The sequence below is a fragment of the Lygodium microphyllum genome, chromosome 21 (genome assembly GCF_053477565.2).
Source record: "Lygodium microphyllum isolate KBCC chromosome 21, Lygodium_microphyllum_v1.1.10, whole genome shotgun sequence".
Taxonomy (NCBI): Eukaryota; Viridiplantae; Streptophyta; class Polypodiopsida; order Schizaeales; family Lygodiaceae; genus Lygodium; species Lygodium microphyllum.
The window spans coordinates 77,163,558-77,182,930 of NC_141155.1; the positions used below are offsets into that span (position 1 = coordinate 77,163,558).

The 19,373-nt window shown below is 44.9% G+C and overlaps 1 protein-coding gene across 7 annotated transcripts in view; it reads right to left on the reverse strand.

Annotated features, from left to right (window-relative positions):
* LOC148018175 (dynein regulatory complex subunit 3-like) overlaps nucleotides 1–16,136 on the reverse strand; it is a 97,789-nt gene extending 81,653 nt beyond the window's left edge. For 4 of the 7 annotated variants that reach the window (XM_087661422.1, XM_087661419.1, XM_087661421.1 and 1 more), the window contains exon 1: nucleotides 15,798–16,129. In XM_087661422.1, coding sequence (XP_087517548.1) covers nucleotides 15,798–15,842 — 45 coding nt within the window. In that variant the 5' untranslated portion in view covers nucleotides 15,843–16,129. Of the gene's footprint in view, nucleotides 1–13,173; nucleotides 15,548–15,797 lie in introns of those variants that run through there. The other 3 variants (XM_087661417.1, XM_087661418.1, XM_087661416.1) reach the window with 3 other exon arrangements.
* Between the last annotated feature and the right edge of the window lie 3,237 nt (nucleotides 16,137–19,373).

Sequence of the window (19,373 nt, forward strand, 5' to 3'; positions counted from 1 at the left end):
CTATCACAGGAGTTTTTTCGCAGCAGGCGGTCCTACCTAAGAGTGGCGGAGTGCGGAGAGTTTCCACTACTACCACTGGAAGTGGGGATCTTCGTGGTGCACAAGTCAAGGAGTGGCAAGGTCCATCTATTAGCAGCACCGGATGGACCAAACTACGCTTTCTTCCTCCAGACCTCTCACACAGGAGACTGGACGATGCCTCAGATAGAGGAGGAGGTGAAGAGCCAGGTGGCAGATCACATCTCCTAGTGGATGGGAGAAGGAGGACTGACACTTTTCTCCCAGCAGTGGCCAGGTTGCATGATGGATATCAATTGGTGGGCTGGGGCCGAGATCCCATATCTGAGCATTATCTTTCGAGCCCCCCCGTAGTGGAGAGCTCCAATGGATGTGATCAAGTAGCCCTTGGCACAGGCGGCCCGGTTCTATCAATGCACAAAGTCCCACCTCTCAGCCTGGCTAATAGATGCCCTGGTGGTAGCACCACGTGCATCCATCACCCCCATGGTTTGCCGAGGGCTACCATGGATACATAATTCTCCTGTATGGGCAAGAGAGAAAGATTAACTTGAAGATAAGTCTCGGGTAAGTTACTCATAAATATATGTGTGCATCACGTGGGTTCAAAATAAGGTATTTTTAAAATATCATTTTTATATATTTTTTACATACAAAAGGATGTAATACAAAGGGATCATTTATAGATTGAATAGAAAAGGATTATCTTTTATTCAGGAAAAATTCACAGATAAGGATATTTATAAATAGGCCTTGAAAAATGCACGCGATGTAGAGGATATACATATAGTAACTTCCCCCAGAGAGAAGTTAAGAAACTTGTTTGTCAAAAGGACTGCTTATTTTGTTTTTGTGTCTGTGCTGTAAATTACGCGAACGAACCCTGTTCCCTAAAAGGCTTAATTAATGAAGCTGATTTTAAATGTCGCACATAAATGTGGTAGGACCTAATTAGAAAACTAAAGCTATCAAGGGAAGCGGGTGGGCGGAATCCCCGACGGGTCTGTCCTACAGCAGGGTGGTCCCAGAGAATTGGGAGGCTTCTCACAAGTATTTATTGCCATTCGACTTTAGGTATTCTTAAGTTAGAACCCAATTCATGCCGTTTTAGGGGACCGGAATGGGACTATGCCCTACGGGAAGAGAGGTTGAGCAGCACATCCCTCTCGTTTTCCATTCTCTTTGAACCAAGTGCGGTATGGATCTCTTCGAATTGAGTATCTTTGCATAAAGTAGGATGTCCAAAAACCGACACTAGAATGTTGTTAGGAGACCTTGGCCCTAGGAACCCAGATTTTAGGTCGATCCTAGAGGGTTTGGCCGTGAACGTTCCGTTGTGAGGCGGACTTGGGAAAGCCTAGGAGACAAACCTCGGAACATTCCCTGGGAGTGCCAGGTGGTGACACTAGGGTATTCTTAGATCCAAGGGTATTCCCCCTTCCCCCTATAAATTCAGTGAGCCCTCTTATGCTAATGATGAGCCACCCTTGAGCTCCTCCATCATCTAGCCAGTTCTCTAGTGAGAGTCTTACCCACCATTGGTAGAAGTTCCCCCACTCTTCCTAGGAGCCCCAATGAAACTTATATGGCTCACCTCAATCATGGACAATATGGTATTAATGGTGAGCATGGCACTAATGGGAAGAATGGGATACATGCACAACATGGTGTGTATGGACAATATGGTATTTATGGATAGCAAGGATTTTGTGAGACCCAACAGATGCTTATTCGGTCAATCACAGGTTTCCCTGTGAGCTTACATCTTGCATCCTAGAATGTGAATAGCCTCCACTATAGTGGAGCGTGTGGTTCCAAGAAGTTAATCGTTCGGCAGGAGCTGCAACCTGCCCTTGCCAGACAGATCAACATCTTACTATTACAGGAGCACAAGCTCACTCCTGCCCAGGCCCATCGGGTCCAGAAGGTACTCGCTGGCAAGTCACATACTGGGAGCACTCCATCGGTGCCCACGGCAGGAGTGGAGGGATATGCATCTCAATTGGCCCGAGCCTCACTGCTTGTATACAGAACCATGGGATGATTGTATACAGAACCATGGGATGATCGTGCCTTGGAGTCCTCAATGTCAATGACCCCACTGAGGTCAAGGCATGCAACAAGTTCTGGGTGGAGATTGCAGCAGGACTCCCAAAGGTGGACTCCTAGATTGTTGAGGGGACTTCAACAACCTGGAGGCCTTAGAGGACCAGCAGGGTAGAGGCAGAAACTACCGAGGCATGGCTGGGGAGGAGCAGGAGGCATGGGAGGTCTTCCTACTAGCAGTAGGAGCTCACGACGCTCGGAGACACCCAGCTTTCCACAGGAGGGAAAGGTCATTGGACTTCTCGTGGGGGTACAAGCGGCTAGGTGGAGTCTTGCTAGAGCGGTTGGACAGGTTCTATGTGGGAGAGTGGGGATGCTCTCACGGAGGCCAGATAGGGCAGTTGGTTGGCACCACTCTGTCCGATCAATGCCCGGTTCTCCTAACACTTGATCCCCCAACATCGTCCCTAGGTACACGATCCTATCGGATCTCTGACTCGATCTACAAGAGGGAGGAGGTGAAGAGACAGATTGAGCAGATTTGGACTAGGGAGTAGGGCAGGAGGGGCAGATTGCAGAGGAGGTTGCAGAGGTCCTAGTCGAGTCGAGCAGGATCTGCCAGAAGGCAGCCCAACAGGCCGGGCAGCAGAGCTGGGAGGAGAAGAAAGCACTCCGACAAGGCCTAGCACCCACACAAAGATAATTACAGGAGACACTAGGGGATCCCATCCTCCACGCACAGGAGGTGCGCGCACGAGCAGCCATCGCCGGCCTAGAGGATAGGCTCTCAGAATTCTCTTTCCGCACCTCAACAGCCTTCTGGGCGCGGAAGGAGAACACGATGTGCAGGGAGTTTTTTCAAACACACTAACCCCGCACCTCAGGAGAGCAGATACGTAACCTTTAGGATCAGTATGGGAGGATTCGCTCTAGCCCAAATGAGGTGATGGAGATTACCACCGACTACTACAAATGCCTTTTTCAACAGGAGACAATCTTAGCCAAAGGACAGCGTTGTAGACAACAAGTCTGGGATCACATCCCGTCCCTCATCATAGAGGAGATGGGTCGCTCCCTCCTAGACCCCTTCACAGAGAAGGGATTAGAGGAGACTTTCCACACACAAGATGGGTAAAAATGCCCGGGAGAGGATGGCCTCTCTAAGGCCTTCTTCACCACCTTCTAGGAGGTCGTGAAGGACCCCTTATTGCTAGCTTTCTAGGAGATTTTCAGTTCACATCGGATACCAAGGAGTCTATTGGCAGGTCTTATCAGTCTCCTTCCCAAAGGGGAAGACCGGTTGGAGCTATCCCAGTGGAGACCGATCACCCTATTGCCAGTGGCCTATAAGGCACTGGCAAAGATGATTGGTAGGCGACTCCGCCCCGTGCTTCCAGACATCATTCATGACACACAGACAGGCTTTGTCCAGGATAGGAGCATCCTAGAAAATGTCTTTACCTTCTTTGAGGCGACAGAGTGGGCCTAGCAGAGTGGTCAGGGATTGGCTATACTACTCCTGGATTTTGAGAAAGCCTATGACAGGGTGGACTGCGCCTTCTTGGAGGGAACCATGGAGAGGTTGGGCTTCCCCCAGGCATGGATCCATGGGGTCTCCGCACTCTACACATTGGCTACCAGCAGGGTTCTCATAGGTGGCAGGAGAGGGGAGGAGTTTCGGTTGGAGAGATCGGTACGCCAAGGCTGCCCACTAGCCCCGTATCTGTTCCTACTCTTTGCAGAGGCAATATCTCACTTCCTTAGATCACGTATGAGTGGGTTACGCAACCTCCGACTTCCGGTGAGAGAGGAGACGGAGCTGTTAGACACTGAGTATACATATGATACAACACTTTACATAGAGGACGATGAGTTGATGCTGGAGAGAGTGAGACTAGCTCTCGAGGTGTTCTATACTACAGCAGGAGCAATAATCAACTAGCGGAAGTCAATTGGTTTTCTTACAGACCCGAACTCTAGTACGGAGTGGGGCGTCCACTTGGGATTTAGATGGGTGTGCAGAGGGCAGACTGTCCATTACCTAGGGTTCCAAGTGGGACTCGACATCACTCCCGCCCAGCAGTTTCTTCCAATCCTTGACTCTATTTGGAGGAAGCCGACCTACAGGAATGCCGCTCGCCTTCCCCTAGCAGGCCGGGCCCTCGTGGTTAACCAGGTCCTCCTAGCGACAGCTTGGTACATCGCCTTGTATTGGTGCTTCACCTTGTCTTGTGTAGTACAGTTTCGCCGCCTAGTGTGGAACTTCCTCTGGGCTGGGTCAGATGGCTCCAGGGATTCTCGGGCCAAGGTGGCGTGGGCGACCATCATCCAACATCAGTCAGAGGGAGGGCTTGGGATCATAGATCCAGAGTATCATAGTATGGCTCTCTTGGGCAAGCTAGTAGCTTGCGGCCTCACACCAAGAGGATAGACCTGGAAGGTCCTTTTGCAAGAGGATCTCCAAGAGTGTAGACTGAGGCTTGGCAATGATTGGAGGCCGTCCCTAAGATGAATCTTCACAACAGCCCAAATCACCCCCCCTAGATCCCACTTCCTATGTAGTTTGCTTCATGTGTGGCAGGGCCTCTGTAAGGACCTAATTCAAAGTCCCCCTAGGCTACCAGGAGGAGATAGACTGCCAATCGAAGAGATCGGGAGGGGGTACAAATTGGTGAGCGCCCCCACATCCAGTGGGCTGGGTGGTCGACCTGGCTCGTACCATCAGGACATGGCGGGAGGTGTACAGGATGATGGACGAGGGGGTGTTGCCGTGGACATCAAGTTGCCAGAGAGGAGTGGAGCTGAGGAGAAGGGAGATAGACATAGCTATACCTCAGAAGTGGCTTGCCCCCCCGAGACGAGAGCCGTGTAGAGCTCGAGGAGGTATGGGCCGCCAGGTTTTCACCAACAGGTATCCCCCTACAAGTGGCAAGTAGAGTGGGAGGCGCCCCACATGGGACTTTCTTCACCGTACAAGAGGGGGGGCGTCTGGCCCTTGACAGAGGGCAACAAGATGAGGGGATAGTTGTCCTTCCATGGAGGAGGATTCGGGTGGTTGGCCTTCAGGGGGAGACATGGTGGTTGGACCCTTATGTCTTGTAGAAAGAGCTCAAGGAGCGGCGCCTCTGGATTTGGGAGAGCAGGCCACTTGATGAGCTAGAGTGGGATCCAAGAGAATGTCTATGGCCGGCCACTACTGTCGCCAAGAAGCCACCGAGGTTCCTGGAGTACACAGGCAGGATTGGCAGACACGTACTGATGTAGGAGGACATGGACTGGGTGCCGTCGCACAGCATCACAGAGGCTTTCCGACATCCTTCTAGCGCCGCCTATGGAATAGCTCGAGGCCAAGGAGGATATCGTATTTCCTATGACTGGTGGCACATGGAGGCCTGGCGGTGAGGAGTTGGTTAGTCCAGATGCAAGAGGAGGGAGGTTGTAAGCACTACACACAGCAGCCTCTAGAGTCCCCAAAGCACTACCTTTGGTCATGTGAGGCGGTGTAGCTCATGTGGAGAGAAGCATGCCGCACCCAGCCTTGGACATATCTCATGGGGAGCTTTCTACTGGCAACAGTTAGCCAAGGCCATCACCTTTTGTATGAGGCTTGGATGCAGTACACGATATTCATTACTGAGGTAGGGTCCTGCGCAGTGGTCAGTCTGGAGGCTCTACCCATCCGCCAGGTACTGGAGCACACAGCAGACTGCTCTAAGGTATGGGAGATCATTGGGAGTCTTATAGGATGGCATATCTTGAAGACACGGTGTCAGGAGGTTTTTGGCGGGGAGAGTCTTTCAATATAGTCGACTTTAGCAGAGCTTTGGACCTCCATCATCCACTCCCTCCGCAGTCGATGATGGGATCAGGTGCAAAGCGAGTCTCGAGCTTGACAGGAGCTCCGATCTCATTTCATGCGCACTTGGGGCGGCCAAGACCTATTTTTCGTGATGCAGGCAGGCAGCCCCAGATGGCGATACATCCCCTTCATGGCTTCTTGCCCACATCCCCCTAGACTGCCCTGAGAGGCTTGTATTCTTGATATATCTATGACTCTGATCAGCTCCAGCTAGTCTGTTGAGCATGAGCACTTCCTTGTATTCAGGTTTTTTCTGAAGCTCAACAGGCAACCAGTCGGCAACTGCTACTAAGTGTGTGACCTTCGGGCAACAGGCGACTGAGCATGTAGTAACGGGCAATAGGCAGCAACGGGCGATGCAGTGGCAGGTCAACGACCTAGAAACGACGGGCAATCGAGCGCAGGCAACCTGACGACCAACAATCGAGCACAGGCGATGGGCAATCATGCGCAGGCGATGTGACACTTGACAGGTCACACGACCCGCCTGACAGATCAACGGAACCCCCCCCCCCCCCCCCCGCAAACATTTTTTCCAAATCAGAAATTTTATTTTCTACCAAATCTCTTTTGATTCCTTTCTTTTGACCAGGTTTCACGCGTGGAAGCACAAGTCACAGATCTTTGCGAATCTGGCCCAAAAAATTTTGGGGCTTTTCTTGGTTTTGATCTCATCCATGCTTGGCAGCGACATTCAGGTCAGAAATTGCAAACATTGTGCGTGGTGACCTCAATCAAATTGGGGATTTTGCCAAATTTGTCTGAATTTATCAACATTGGACCCCAAAAAAATTGGGGCTTTTCATACATTGGTAAAATTTTGCTCAACTGTGCCAGATTGGTTGACATCTATACACTACTGAACCTGAAATTTTGGGGTTTTGTGCAGAATTTGGTAAATTTCTGCGGTTTTTGCCCATGTGGTGGCTGATTCATGTAGAGCAGAGATTTATTACTGTTTGAGGAAGAACAACACTGTATTCGGAAGTTCAGCTTGTGCTTTTGCAGTACAAGGCATTTAGTCTTGTATTTGTGTTAAAATGGCTGCAACTTCTTCCAGTTCAGACATCAAGAGTTTGATGGAAATCAAACGGTTTGATGGTCATGGCTTTGATCTTTGTAAAGACCGTATGCAGGGCATATTGTTTCTAAAGGATTGTGAGGATGCTTTGTAGGAAGATAAACCCGCACAAATGTCTGATGCAAATTGGGCCAGAGTCAACAAAAAGGCTGTGGCTTACATTAAGATGGGTGTCAACTGATGACATTTTGACAGACATTGAGGGTTTAGATACAGGTTATGCAATATGGGAGAAGCTGAAAACTACCTATGAGATCACCACACCTATTAATCAAGTGCATTTAATGTGCAAGTTGGTGAATATGTGACTGGATGAGTCAAAGCCTGCAGCTGAGCACTTGAGTGTTTGGATTTTGATGATAAGTTTAGGGCAATCTTTTTTATCATGACACTCCCTGATTCTTGGGAGACCTTGGTAGTTTCTCTCACCAATAACCCCAATCTCTCATATGATGGGGTGAGGGGTTCAATCTTGAATGAAGAAATTAGACATATGTCTAGTGGAGAAGGCAGCAACTCAACTTATAATGTAAGAGGTAGGGCTGAAAAGAAAAATGCAAATGCAAAACAGAGAAACAGAAGCAAAAGCAAAGGAAAGGAAAAGAGTGACATTACTTGCTATCACTGTGGTCAGAAGGGCCACAAGAAGCCTGATTGCAGATATTACAAGAAGGAATAAGAGAGAAAGAAGAATGTAGAAGACAAAAAGAAAAAGGAGGATAAGACATATGTATCTGAGGCAGCCAAAGGCAAGGAAAATGCCAATGTGGCGTCCAGTGTAGTCATAGAGGAGCTTTCGGATACAAAGGCTGATGTATTATGTGCAGTTGATTATGATGCCCTTGTATGTCACATGCACAATATGCAGATTACCAAGGCTAATGTGATTGATACACTTTTGTCAGTTGATGATGGTGTCACTCAAACTTGGATTGTAGACTCTGGTGCCTCTTTCCATGTAACTCCTTGCTTGGAGTGTTTTGCTATGTTCAACACAGGCAGTTATGGAAAGGTGTATCTTGGAAATAACCATGCTTGTAGCATTGATGGGATTGGCACTGTACACTTGTCTCTAGATAATGGGCAAGAGCTTGTGTTAAAAGATGTCAAATATATGCCTGGCATAAAAAGAGTTTACTATCTGTTGTTCAGCTTGACTTGCATGGTTACACTACACTGTTTGATGGTGGTTTGTGGAAGGTGAAAAAGGGTTCCATGCTGATTGCAAAAGGAACCAAGAAGGGCACTTTGTATTGCTTGCACTGTAAAGCTTTGAATGGCAAGTTTCTTGCAGTTGCTGAAATTGGTAGTCATTTGGAGTTATCGCATAAGAGATTAGGCCATATGAGCCAAAAAGGACTTGATGTCCTTACCTCTCTGAAGAGGTTTAATGGAAAAGGCTCTAAACTTGACTTTTGTAATGAGTGTCAGTTTGGAAAGCAAATAAAAAATCCTTTTTACTTTGGTGTCTCTCGTAAGTCCAATGTCTTGGACTTAGTGCATTCTGATGTATGTAGTATGCCCGTGAAATCATTGGGTGGTGCTGCATATTTTCTCTCCTTTATTGATGATTGTTCCAAAAAGATTTGGGTATACCTGTTGAAAAAGAAACGTAAAGTGTTTGTTCAGATGACTAGACTACTGGGTGCTTCTACTGTGGCATCACCGAACACACCACCAATGCTTGCCGACTTCGACCATTGCTCCCCACCCCTCGGAGTATATGCGTCTTGCACCAGGCACTCCTTGTGGCACCTCTCCTTTCTGGGCCATAGAGATTGTTCAGCATCAGCTATCAGAGTACTATGCCCAAGGCAATAAGACGCATCCAATGCGCACTAAGTCCTTTCAAGCACATGGAGGATCGATTGGCGCTACAACCTCCTAGAGATCATCACAATGCCAGTGGCAGTCTTCTCCCACTTATTTTCAGGTACAATGGCTTCCACAACCTATGGATCTGTAGTCTGCTCCATCGAGAGACAATGATTGTTTGATACCGTCTCCTCATTAGTCTGCTCCTTCGAGAGACAGTGGCTGCTCGACTCCTTCCTCTTCTTCGGCTACCCAATCTGCTCCACTAAGAGACACCGACTATTGTCCACCTCTTGCTCACTTTGAGCCCCACTCTTCCCCACCCTCGACTACTCAGGTTCAAGCAGCTACCTCTGGGAGCTCTTCGGCACCCCAAATACCTTCGGCCCGACCAGTGGCACTTCCTTCGTCATCAGACATTTCAGAGTCCGTGATCCATGAGTTTTTGGATTCCCTATCTACTTCAGAGGGGGATTCAGAGGGAAAAGTTATTTCTTTGCCCTTTCGAGTTCTCTAATTCACTCTATCTACTGTTCTTTACTGCACGTTCCCTTTCCAGTGGAAATCTTGGATCTTAGGGATCCTCTATATCTTCTTCCTCCTCTTCTCTTCTCGCCTTGGTCACTTGGTTAGCATGGAGCCACCTCCCGAGATCGAGTACAGGCATATCCTTATGGTTCTCGGCACCACACAAGTCTGACATTCCTCTTATGCATTGTATGTTTTCATCATCTTTGTACTAGGGCACTTGGGTAAGTGAACAATTTTCCCACGAGGGACGCTATCCAAGTGGCACCTGTTGCATGAGCATTCTTCAGCATGTAGCATTACATTTCCACCTCACTCTTCTCTTGTTCCCCTTTTTGGGCCTAAGAGGGGGTGTTGAGAAACCCTTCACCCGCAGTTTGCGTTTTTGCGTTTCTACGTTTTGCGTTTAGGGTTTGCAGCCCCAAAAAGAGGCACCATCCTAGACTGACTATGCCTATTTATAGGCCACTCTCTCATTCATTCCTCACGGCTGATTCATTCAATCCGCCACCTCCTCTCTCCAGCCTCTCCACTACCCTCACACCCCTTTTGACATCTTCCACACACTGTTGCCATTAGCCTGCCATCATTTGCGTTTGCTAGGTTTCTCTCTCCTTCATTTGTCACCATCACCTCCTACACAATCACCTTCAGTCTCCAGCCTATCACCCAGTTTTTTCCTCCTCTCAGGTACCTGCGTTTTAGTCTTTCTCTCTCCTCACTGCTTGTCTACATCAGATCCATCTTCCACAGCTGCATTTACTAGAGTCGGAATCTCGGAGACTACCTTTGCTACATTTCAAGATCCATCTAGAGTATGACACACTCACGCTCAACACCTCTACCTCGGTCCTCAAGTCACGAGAGTTCGCGGTACAATTTTCCTACATGGTTTGTTTGCTGCATGAGCATTGTATATTCAGTATTCAATCATTCATTTAGATTCCACTATGTTCATTGTCTCTAAGTTACCCTAACCCTAATTGTGTTCTTTTGAGTTTATGCTTTGTCATATGCTTTCATTTATGTTTCTGCTTTAGGATATTTCTTCACACACAAAACATATATAATGTAATGAGGGAAAAAAGACGGCACCTCTACCCAATGAAAGAGTAAATGTCCACTTTCAACTCAGCACAAAGTATCCCCAAGACTACTGACGAGTTAAGCCTTGGGCAAGACATATGTGACATCAGCCCATGAAGAAACAAAATCAAGTCAAAGAGCTCTTGCTCAATCTACTCACACACAAGATGATAATGAACCCCTTTGTGCTTGCTCTTCAAATGGAAGACTAGGCTCCAAGTATGGGCAATGGCACTCTAGCTATCAAAGTAGATAGCAATAGAGTGATTTTGGGAGTGCCTTAATTCTTAAAGAAATGACAAATATATATGAACTAAAATGACTCAAGGACTCATTTGTGCCACATCTTATGTGATCACCACACTTTAAGTATATGGTCTTGGTAGTCTCATCCTCACATCAAGATAGTGTTAACAACCCTTGTGATAGGAGCTTGGTTTGACACGTTGATGGTTGGGGAAGAGCTCGTATTGACTCTTTGGTCGGGAAGTGAGCTTGATACATAGTAACATGAAACAGATAGAACAACCCCTTGGAACACCAAAATGATATTCAAAGCACTAAAAGACTAGAAACACATTTTCGGCACAAAGAATGTTCTAACAGCTACACGTTGCTGGTTGGGGAAGAGCTCGTATTGACTCTTTGGTCAGGAAGTGAGCTTGATACATAGTAACATGAAACAGATAGAACAACCCCTTGGAACACCAAAATGATATTCAAAGCACTAAAAGACTAGAAACACATTTTCGGCACAAAGAATGTTCTAACAGCTCTTCTCTACAATGTTCCATTGTTGACAGTATACACAAATATCAGAGGATGCACGCATGTGCCAACTATGCCACCAAGAGGTTGAGTCCAAGGAGCACTTTATTTGCAAATGTATTTGTTTATCATGAAATAAAGGGAGATTTTATTGACTTTTCCAAGAGGTATTTAGGACTCTCCATAGGGTGATAGAGTACAAGTATCGAAGATGCCTAGGATTGTTTTTACTAGAGCTCCAAATACATAGAAACTTTTGAGGAGCAAAACTGAGACAAAGGTAAAGCTAGTGAGCCAATGGGTTGTTACGGATTTCTTCAATACTAGCTCTAGAACAAATTTACCATATGCGACCAGTATAGCAACACTAACCCACCATCTATGAGTTAGTGCAATCATAGCAAAGCAAGCAATTCATGCTCTATAGAGCACATATGGCCTACCACCCTATCATCATGCTTCAACCTTCAAAATTGTATAAATTATGGCTCTTGAGACTTTACTCATGAGACCTTTTTTTAATTGTGTATACTTATTTTGCAACACCAACCAATCTTAAATACCTTGCACTAGTCATTTTATTTTTAGTGTTGCAAATTTGCAATAGGATGTTGAAAGTGTGCATTTAGAGTGTTTATTAATACTAGTGAAGTTCTTTATTGTAGAATTATGAAAAAACCCTAAATTTACCTATTTTTTAATTTTCCATTCTAAAAATGGAGCCTTCCTATTCCAATCACATTCCCTGTTCCCATTCCCATTCCTCATTCCCTATTCCATGTGACTATGGATTGATACCCATTGCTTTATTTCGTTTCAATGCGTATATGGCTTGTGTCTTGTCATGAGTACAAGATGGATCTATTGGGTGTTTCATTAGCATCAAAGTAGCAACTTGTCCTCTATCATATGGCATGGCAACATGCACCCTTGGAAGCTCATGGGACCATGATGGCCTGAGCTACATGGGTCTACTCCACTCCCATGCTAGAAGGGCCCATTCATGGAGTAGGCACAATAGTAGTTTGATCCGATAGGTCAGCTAGAGGAGGCCAGTAAGACAGAGGATTACATTATGTACACTACGCAAAAGTCAAAGTCATTTCATGCATTCAAAACTGCCATAAATATTCAGTCTAAGTTTCCCAAGCTTTCAAAGTTTCAATTTATACTACAAAAGGAAATTGCAACTTCTACCCAATCAAGTCAAAGGGGGCCTTTATCTCAATTGAGGGCCATTGTCTGGGGGTGCAACAAGAAGGGTGGTGGTCAAAACAACAATCAATCAAGTGATTCCCAATCCAAAAGGAGTCCCCACCGCCCCACATGTAGGTATTGTGGTCAGAGAGGCCACAAATACAGACTGCTATTCACATCAGAACGACAAGGTGGAGTTTGCCACCTCCCAGTCTCAAAGGGGAGCCTACTGTCTCTGAGGAGCTCATGCTCGATGGGCTCTTGGACAAGGCTACACCCAAGCAACTCCTGATTGTTGAGTTACCAAAATCTGTCTCCTAAGTTATCATATTTTTCTAGCATTTTTCTGGCTCATTAAAAGCCCAAAAAGGCATATTTTTGCTTTTTGTACAACACTCTAGACTTTTTCTCGCTCTAGCATGTTCTATAAAAGGGACTCATTTGTGAACATCACTTTCATCCCTCTTCCTACATGTAGCACCCTGCTCCTTGGTCCTGCTGCCCATACTCCAAGAGGTGCCACCCCTACTGCCAGCCTGCAACTCTTGCTGCCTTGGCTGCCACTAGGCTGTCTAGAGGCCCTACATATGGAAACAAATATGAAGAAAGATGGCATGTCACAACGCACACCTCGCAAGTAGCACAAAATGTTATGTAACTGACAAGACAAAAGAAGTGTTTAAAACTTCATAACAACTGGGTCAAATCCATTTGGACAAGACCAGATATATCAGATCAACCGTGACACAAACTGCAGGCATCATTAAAAAGAATATTCTCTAAGTCGAATAGCCGCTTTTGTATTAGCAGATGTGTTGTGAGATGAAATCCACATCTAATATGTGGAAAAACTGTTATCTAAAAGCTCATCCAAATTTAGGTCCTTTTCCTGTAGCAGAAGTATGACTCAAATGATATCCAGATTTGGCACATGTCCTCCATACTTCAAATGCAAGCTTAAGGTTTCCAGCGTTGTTGAAATCTCCTCACTTGTGTTCTCACAGGCAACAAACTCAAATATATTATTGTTTATTTCTATTGATGAGCAAGCAGGCTTGTTATTTACCCCTGCACTTATCCTAATCTCCTCTAATCGTTTCACATCACTCCACCTACCAACACTTGCAAAAAGGTCTGCCATAAGCAGGTATGAGGAAGAATCTTCTTGATTACACTGGACAAGCTGCTGGAAGCATCTCATTCCCATGTCAATTTCACCATAAAATTTACATGCACTAAGTAAAGCCTTCAGAACTTCCTTGGAAGGATAACACTGCATGGCTGCTATGAACCTTCCTGCTTCATAAACTTGACCTGATCGTGCAAGGAGGTCAACCATGCAGGTGTAATGATCCAATGTTGGTTCAATATTTAACTTTTCTGTCATCAACTTGAAATATTCTTGGCCCTCAACGACCAGGTTCCCATGGCTACATGCAGCAAGTACGCATGTAAATGTGACAGCATCTGGCTTCACAGCCTGCTCTTGCATGTCCTCAAAACATCTAAGAGCTGTACAACTCACGTGACTCTCACCACATGCCTTAATCATAGCACTCCAAGACGCAACATCTTGAACCAACAGCTTTCTGAAAACTTCTTGTGTTTCTTCAAGAGAGCTGCATTTAGCATACATATCCAGCAATGTGTTGCCAACAAAAGCCTCATTCTCCCAACTCCTTTTGAGTATTTCAGCATGTACTTCTTGGCCTATTCCTAAAGCAGCAGTAATGCTGCAAGCTCTTAAGATGCAAGCAAGTGTGATAACAACTGGAGGGATGCCTGCCAACTGCATTCGTTGGAAACAATCAATCGCTTCCTGACCAAACCCATGTTCTATGTACCCTGCAATTAGCGCAGTCCATGTGACTGCATTTCGAACAGGTAGCTGGTCAAACACTTTCTGAGCTTCTGCAAGCAAACCACATTTCAAGTACATATCAATCATTGCACTGCCCACCACATAGTTTCTTTCTAAACCCTTTTGGGTGATTTCAGCACATAGTTGATGACCCCTGCCACTGGCACGTATGCTAGCACAAGCTTTCAATATGCATACAAAAGTGCTGGCATCTGGAAATAGACCCTCTGACTGCATCAGTTGGAAGCAAGTCAGTGCTTCATCACCAGGTCCGTATTCAGCATAACCTGCAATAAGTGCAGTCCACGAAATAATACTTCGAAATGGCAGCTTTTTAAACAATTTGCATGCTTCTGCAAGTGAACCACACCTGGCATACATATCCACTAATGTGTTGCCAAGGTAATGTTCTCTTTCTGATCCATGCTTTGCATGCATTACCTCCACTCTATTGCCCTCATATAGCTCTATATCCAACCCTCTCTTGGTTATTTCAGCATGAAATTTTTGGCCAGTTTCCAAACTTCCTACCATGCCACAAGCTTTCAAACTGCAGATAAAAGTGACAACATCTGGAGATGTACCTTCTACTGACATCTCATTCAGACAGTTCAATGCATCTTCACCGTTCCCATGTTCAGTGTGCCCTGCAATAAGTGCATTCCATGAAACTGCATCTCGAACAGGAAGCATCTCAAAAACTTGGCGTGCATCAGCTGGCAACTCACACTTGCCGTACAAATCAACAAGACTGTTACCAAAGAAAGGGACTCTTTCTAATCCCACTTTGATTATTGATGCATGAATTCCACGGCCTCTGTTTGCATCAACAAGGCCAACAGATGCCTTAAGAAGGGCCATGAATGTAAAGCTGTCAGGCTTGACATACTCCTCTTGCATTTTGTCATAAAGATGAAAGGCATACTGCAATTCTCCAGATAAGACATAGCCTGAGATGAGAGAGTTCCAAGAGTACTCATTTCGGTCAACTAATCTGTCAAAGACATGCTGAGCTTCAAGCAAGCTCCCACAATCAGCTAGCATGGGTACAAGGTAATTGCCCAAGACTGCATGAGTTTCCAGATCATGTTTGCGCATATAGGCATGCAGTCGCTTGCCATAGAGTAAATTCTTCTCCTGCCTGCATTTTTGCAAAAGGGTGATGAGGTTCTTCACCAAGGGAGGCTCCACCACCATATATAAAAGTAAAATTATTGGTCACATGAACATCATGTTCAGGGATCCTAAACTGTCTGGAATTCCTGAAGCTGTTCATCCACTGCAACGCCTGACATGGCCAAGGTAGACAAATGCAAACATGGTAAGTGTATCCATGAAGGGTGGAGGGCAAATTAGCGGGCCCATGAGGCATAGTTAATATGTCCAGGGCATCTAGCATTAGTATAGGCCCACACATGTCTCGCATGAAAGCACACGTGCAAACGCCCCTGTGCATGTGCGCCCGCACCCGCGCCCACACACTCCCCTTCACGCACAAGTGCGCACACACATACGCACATACAGAGAGAAGAACGAACCTGAATGCAGGACCGGAGAAGCTCATTGGTGATGGCAGTCACCATAATTATTAATCAGTAATCAGTGAATGACATCACAAGCTTTATCCAATCGATCACGCCGTCATCGTCATCATCCTCATCAAGCGTTGTCTGAAGCAGATATCATTGTTCTGCAGGGACAGGCATCCAACGGGAGAGGAAGCCAATCAGATTAATGAAGCAGACTGAGCCAGACGATGTTTTATCAAATCCTGAGAAAGGCATTGCCTGACCCGCGGCTTAGAGAGAAGCTATACTGTTTTTTCAAACTATCGCGATGCGTTCTCGAAACGCCTGATTCACAGGGAATTCCTTTTGTTTCTCACAATGATACGTGTATATAATATATATATATATATATATATATATGTATATAATATATGTGTGTGTGTATGTGTAAGGCTCGATTCACATGAAGGTGGTGGCCATGCATATCGGACTTGTACCTCTTCATTGTAAATGAGGAAGCCGAAGGTAAAGTGAGTTTTTTCAGCATGCAAAGGCTCCTCAGAGGGCAGAGGGGTCGATAGAAAAACGGTGGGTCCACAGGAAACGGGAGGGAGGTCTCAACCACTTGGGAAATTCCACATCAAAAGCACACCCCTATTGTTTATCCCATTCAGCACTCATCTTAACCCTAAGGCTGGATTCAGATGGAGACAACAGCAATGCAAATCTGGCAAGACTTTCAACTCTTTTGTGTGAATGGGAAAGCCAGAGTTAGAGCGTGCTATAGGACCCACCATTTTTATATCGACCCTTTCAAGGAGCAAAGGGTCATATAAAAATAGTGGGTCCGGGAAAGAAGAGGAAGGCCTCATCCACTCGGGGTGTTCCACGTCAAAAGCATGCCCATGATGTATATTTATGTACATTAAAGTATAATGTAATGTACTTAAATTTGTATACATTTGTACATGTGTGTATGTGTATTTTATACATATATGGCCTCATAAGCATGCATACTCTCCTCTCATTATTTTTCTCTCCTCTCTTGTCTCTCCTTTCTTTTCCCCTCTTCTTCTTCTTCTTCTCTCATAATGTACACACACACACACATTTTTTTATTTTTCTGCTCTTCTTGTTTTTTCTTCTCTCTCTCTCTCTCTCTCTCTCTCTCTCTCTCTCTCTCTCTCTCTCTCTCTCTCTCTCTCTCTCTCTCTCTCTCTCTCTCTCTCTCTCTCTCTCTCTCTCTCTCTCTCTCTCTCTCTCTCTCTCTCTCTCTCTCTCTCTCTATGGATGTGTACATATATATGTCTATATGTATATGTATGTATATGTGTATGTCTATTTGTATGGTCTTGTAAATGTGTATCCTCCCTCTCACATTTTCTTCCTCCTATCTCTCATCTTTCTTTGCCTCAAAGGTGTGCGTGTTGTATACACGTGTACGCACGTGTGTGTGCATTGCATGTATATATACATATATATATTTGTGTGTAGATATGTGTGTTTGCATCTCTCTCTCTCTCTCTCTCTCTCTCTCTCTCTCTCTCTCTCTCTCTCTCTCTCTCTCTCTCTCTCTCTCTCTCTCTCTCTCTCTCTCTCTCTCTCTCTCTCTCTCTCTCTCTCTCTCTCTCTCTCTCTCTCTCTCTCTCTCTCTCTCTCTCTCTCTCATTTTTTCTCACATATATGTTTACATATGTATGAGAATATATGTATACATGTGTGTGTGTGTGCAATCAAGTGTGTACGTATTTGTATATGTATGCACGAATATATGTGTACATGGGCATGTATATTCTTCATGTGTTTTAGTAGGCTATGTGCAATGCTGAGTGCTTTTCGAGTATGTATGCATTGCATGAATACGTTCATGTTGTTGGGGGTTAAAAGTTGCATGTGCCTAGCCATCTATATTCATCTTGTACTTAGTATATGCACACTTATATACTCCAGGTGGTAGTTGCCCATCATTGTCATCTTTATTCTTTGTTCTTTACTATGGAATAAGGGAATGTAGGTCACACATTGTGACCTATATGCTCTTCTTACTCTTACTCCTGCCCACCCTTTTAACTAGTATCAAAGTAGGCATTCGAGGAGCTTAAGCCATTCTACTTCAACCTGGGAAAGAGAGCTTCAACCAAGCTTCCATAGCAACCATGTCTACATTCGTTGAGGTACGTATCAAGTCCCCACCTTCTCCAACTTCTTCCCCAACTCCAAGAGAGCGTTTAGCTATTGCCAAGTGACCTTTAAAGGTCAACCAAAATAGGTAGAGCCCTAGGAGCAACCCCTACATTTTTTAGGGATCTACCCTACTATGTCTGCATTTGGTGGTTGCTCCAACCTCCTTCTCCAGTGCTTTGCCTAGCAATTCGGGATTCTTTCTAGCATATTAGACTTTGTCTTGAGCATTATTCAAAAAGAGAATGATCAGTCATTGATTGATAATTGTGAACAAACCTATTTATTGTTCATAGTTTGGGGCAACAAACATTTGAATGTTAATGCTTTTTTATGCTTATTCACCAAAGGTTTAATGCTAGGATGATGTATTAATACTTGGGGATGCTCCATGGATTAATTAGAGCCCATTTTGCTCAACCACCATTGTAAGGTTTATTATTGTCATAAATAGTGGATAGCAAGCATATGTCTTCAATGTCAATGAAGTCTATGCTTTTATGCCACTCGGGAATGCTCTTGGATCATATATACTCTTACCATTGTTGGTTAAGTTGGATATCTTTGAGCTTTAATTTTAAGCTTCTTTACATTCATATTTAGCAAAGATTGCATTGATAATCTACCACTTATATGGGCTTGGATATTTATGTCATTTATATGCTCACGGGCGTATTACTTGGTATTATTAGGATTTTGGATGTTATGATATACATGCATTGAGCTTGCTTTGCTCTCAAATACTCTTGTTTTTTTGTAGTGGGAGTGCTTTCAGTTTTTATTATAGAGCTTGGTCTTTGGAGCTCGTGGGATCTATCCATATGCTCATTGGTTTATGTAGACATTGTTCTTGCAGTCATTGATCACTATGGGATGATCTTGATTTAACATTTGGTTATTCGATACTTTCTCATGTCAAATGGGTTGTCTATCATGGATACATGCTTCCTTATGTACTGAGCTTCACTTTGTTCATGAGCAATGAGGCAGTTGCAACTTGGTAGATCTCACTATTTCTTAGAGATCTCCACAATTAGGTTACGTACTTGGTTACCCCTTTGCTTGGAATGCATCTATGTATTTGACACTTTTGGATTCTCTAACAATATTTCGCACTTGGAGTTGTATGCTCTTTATTGGTCAATTGCTAGTTACATTCTATTGCTATTCGGACTTCCCTAGCTATGGGAGCATTTTAACTTGGATATTTGCCCATAGTTGACCTCTCATTTACTACAATTTTATGAACCAGACTATTGGAATTTAGTTTTGAGCTATTTTCTTAAGAAGACACACTTAATTTGGGCACTCTACTACTTATACTTTAAGAAAGTATATTTTAATGTCATTGACAATGAAGGTGGTGCATGGTAGTGATGGGAGAAAATATGTGATCTTTATGATAAGCAAAGCGATGCTTCACAT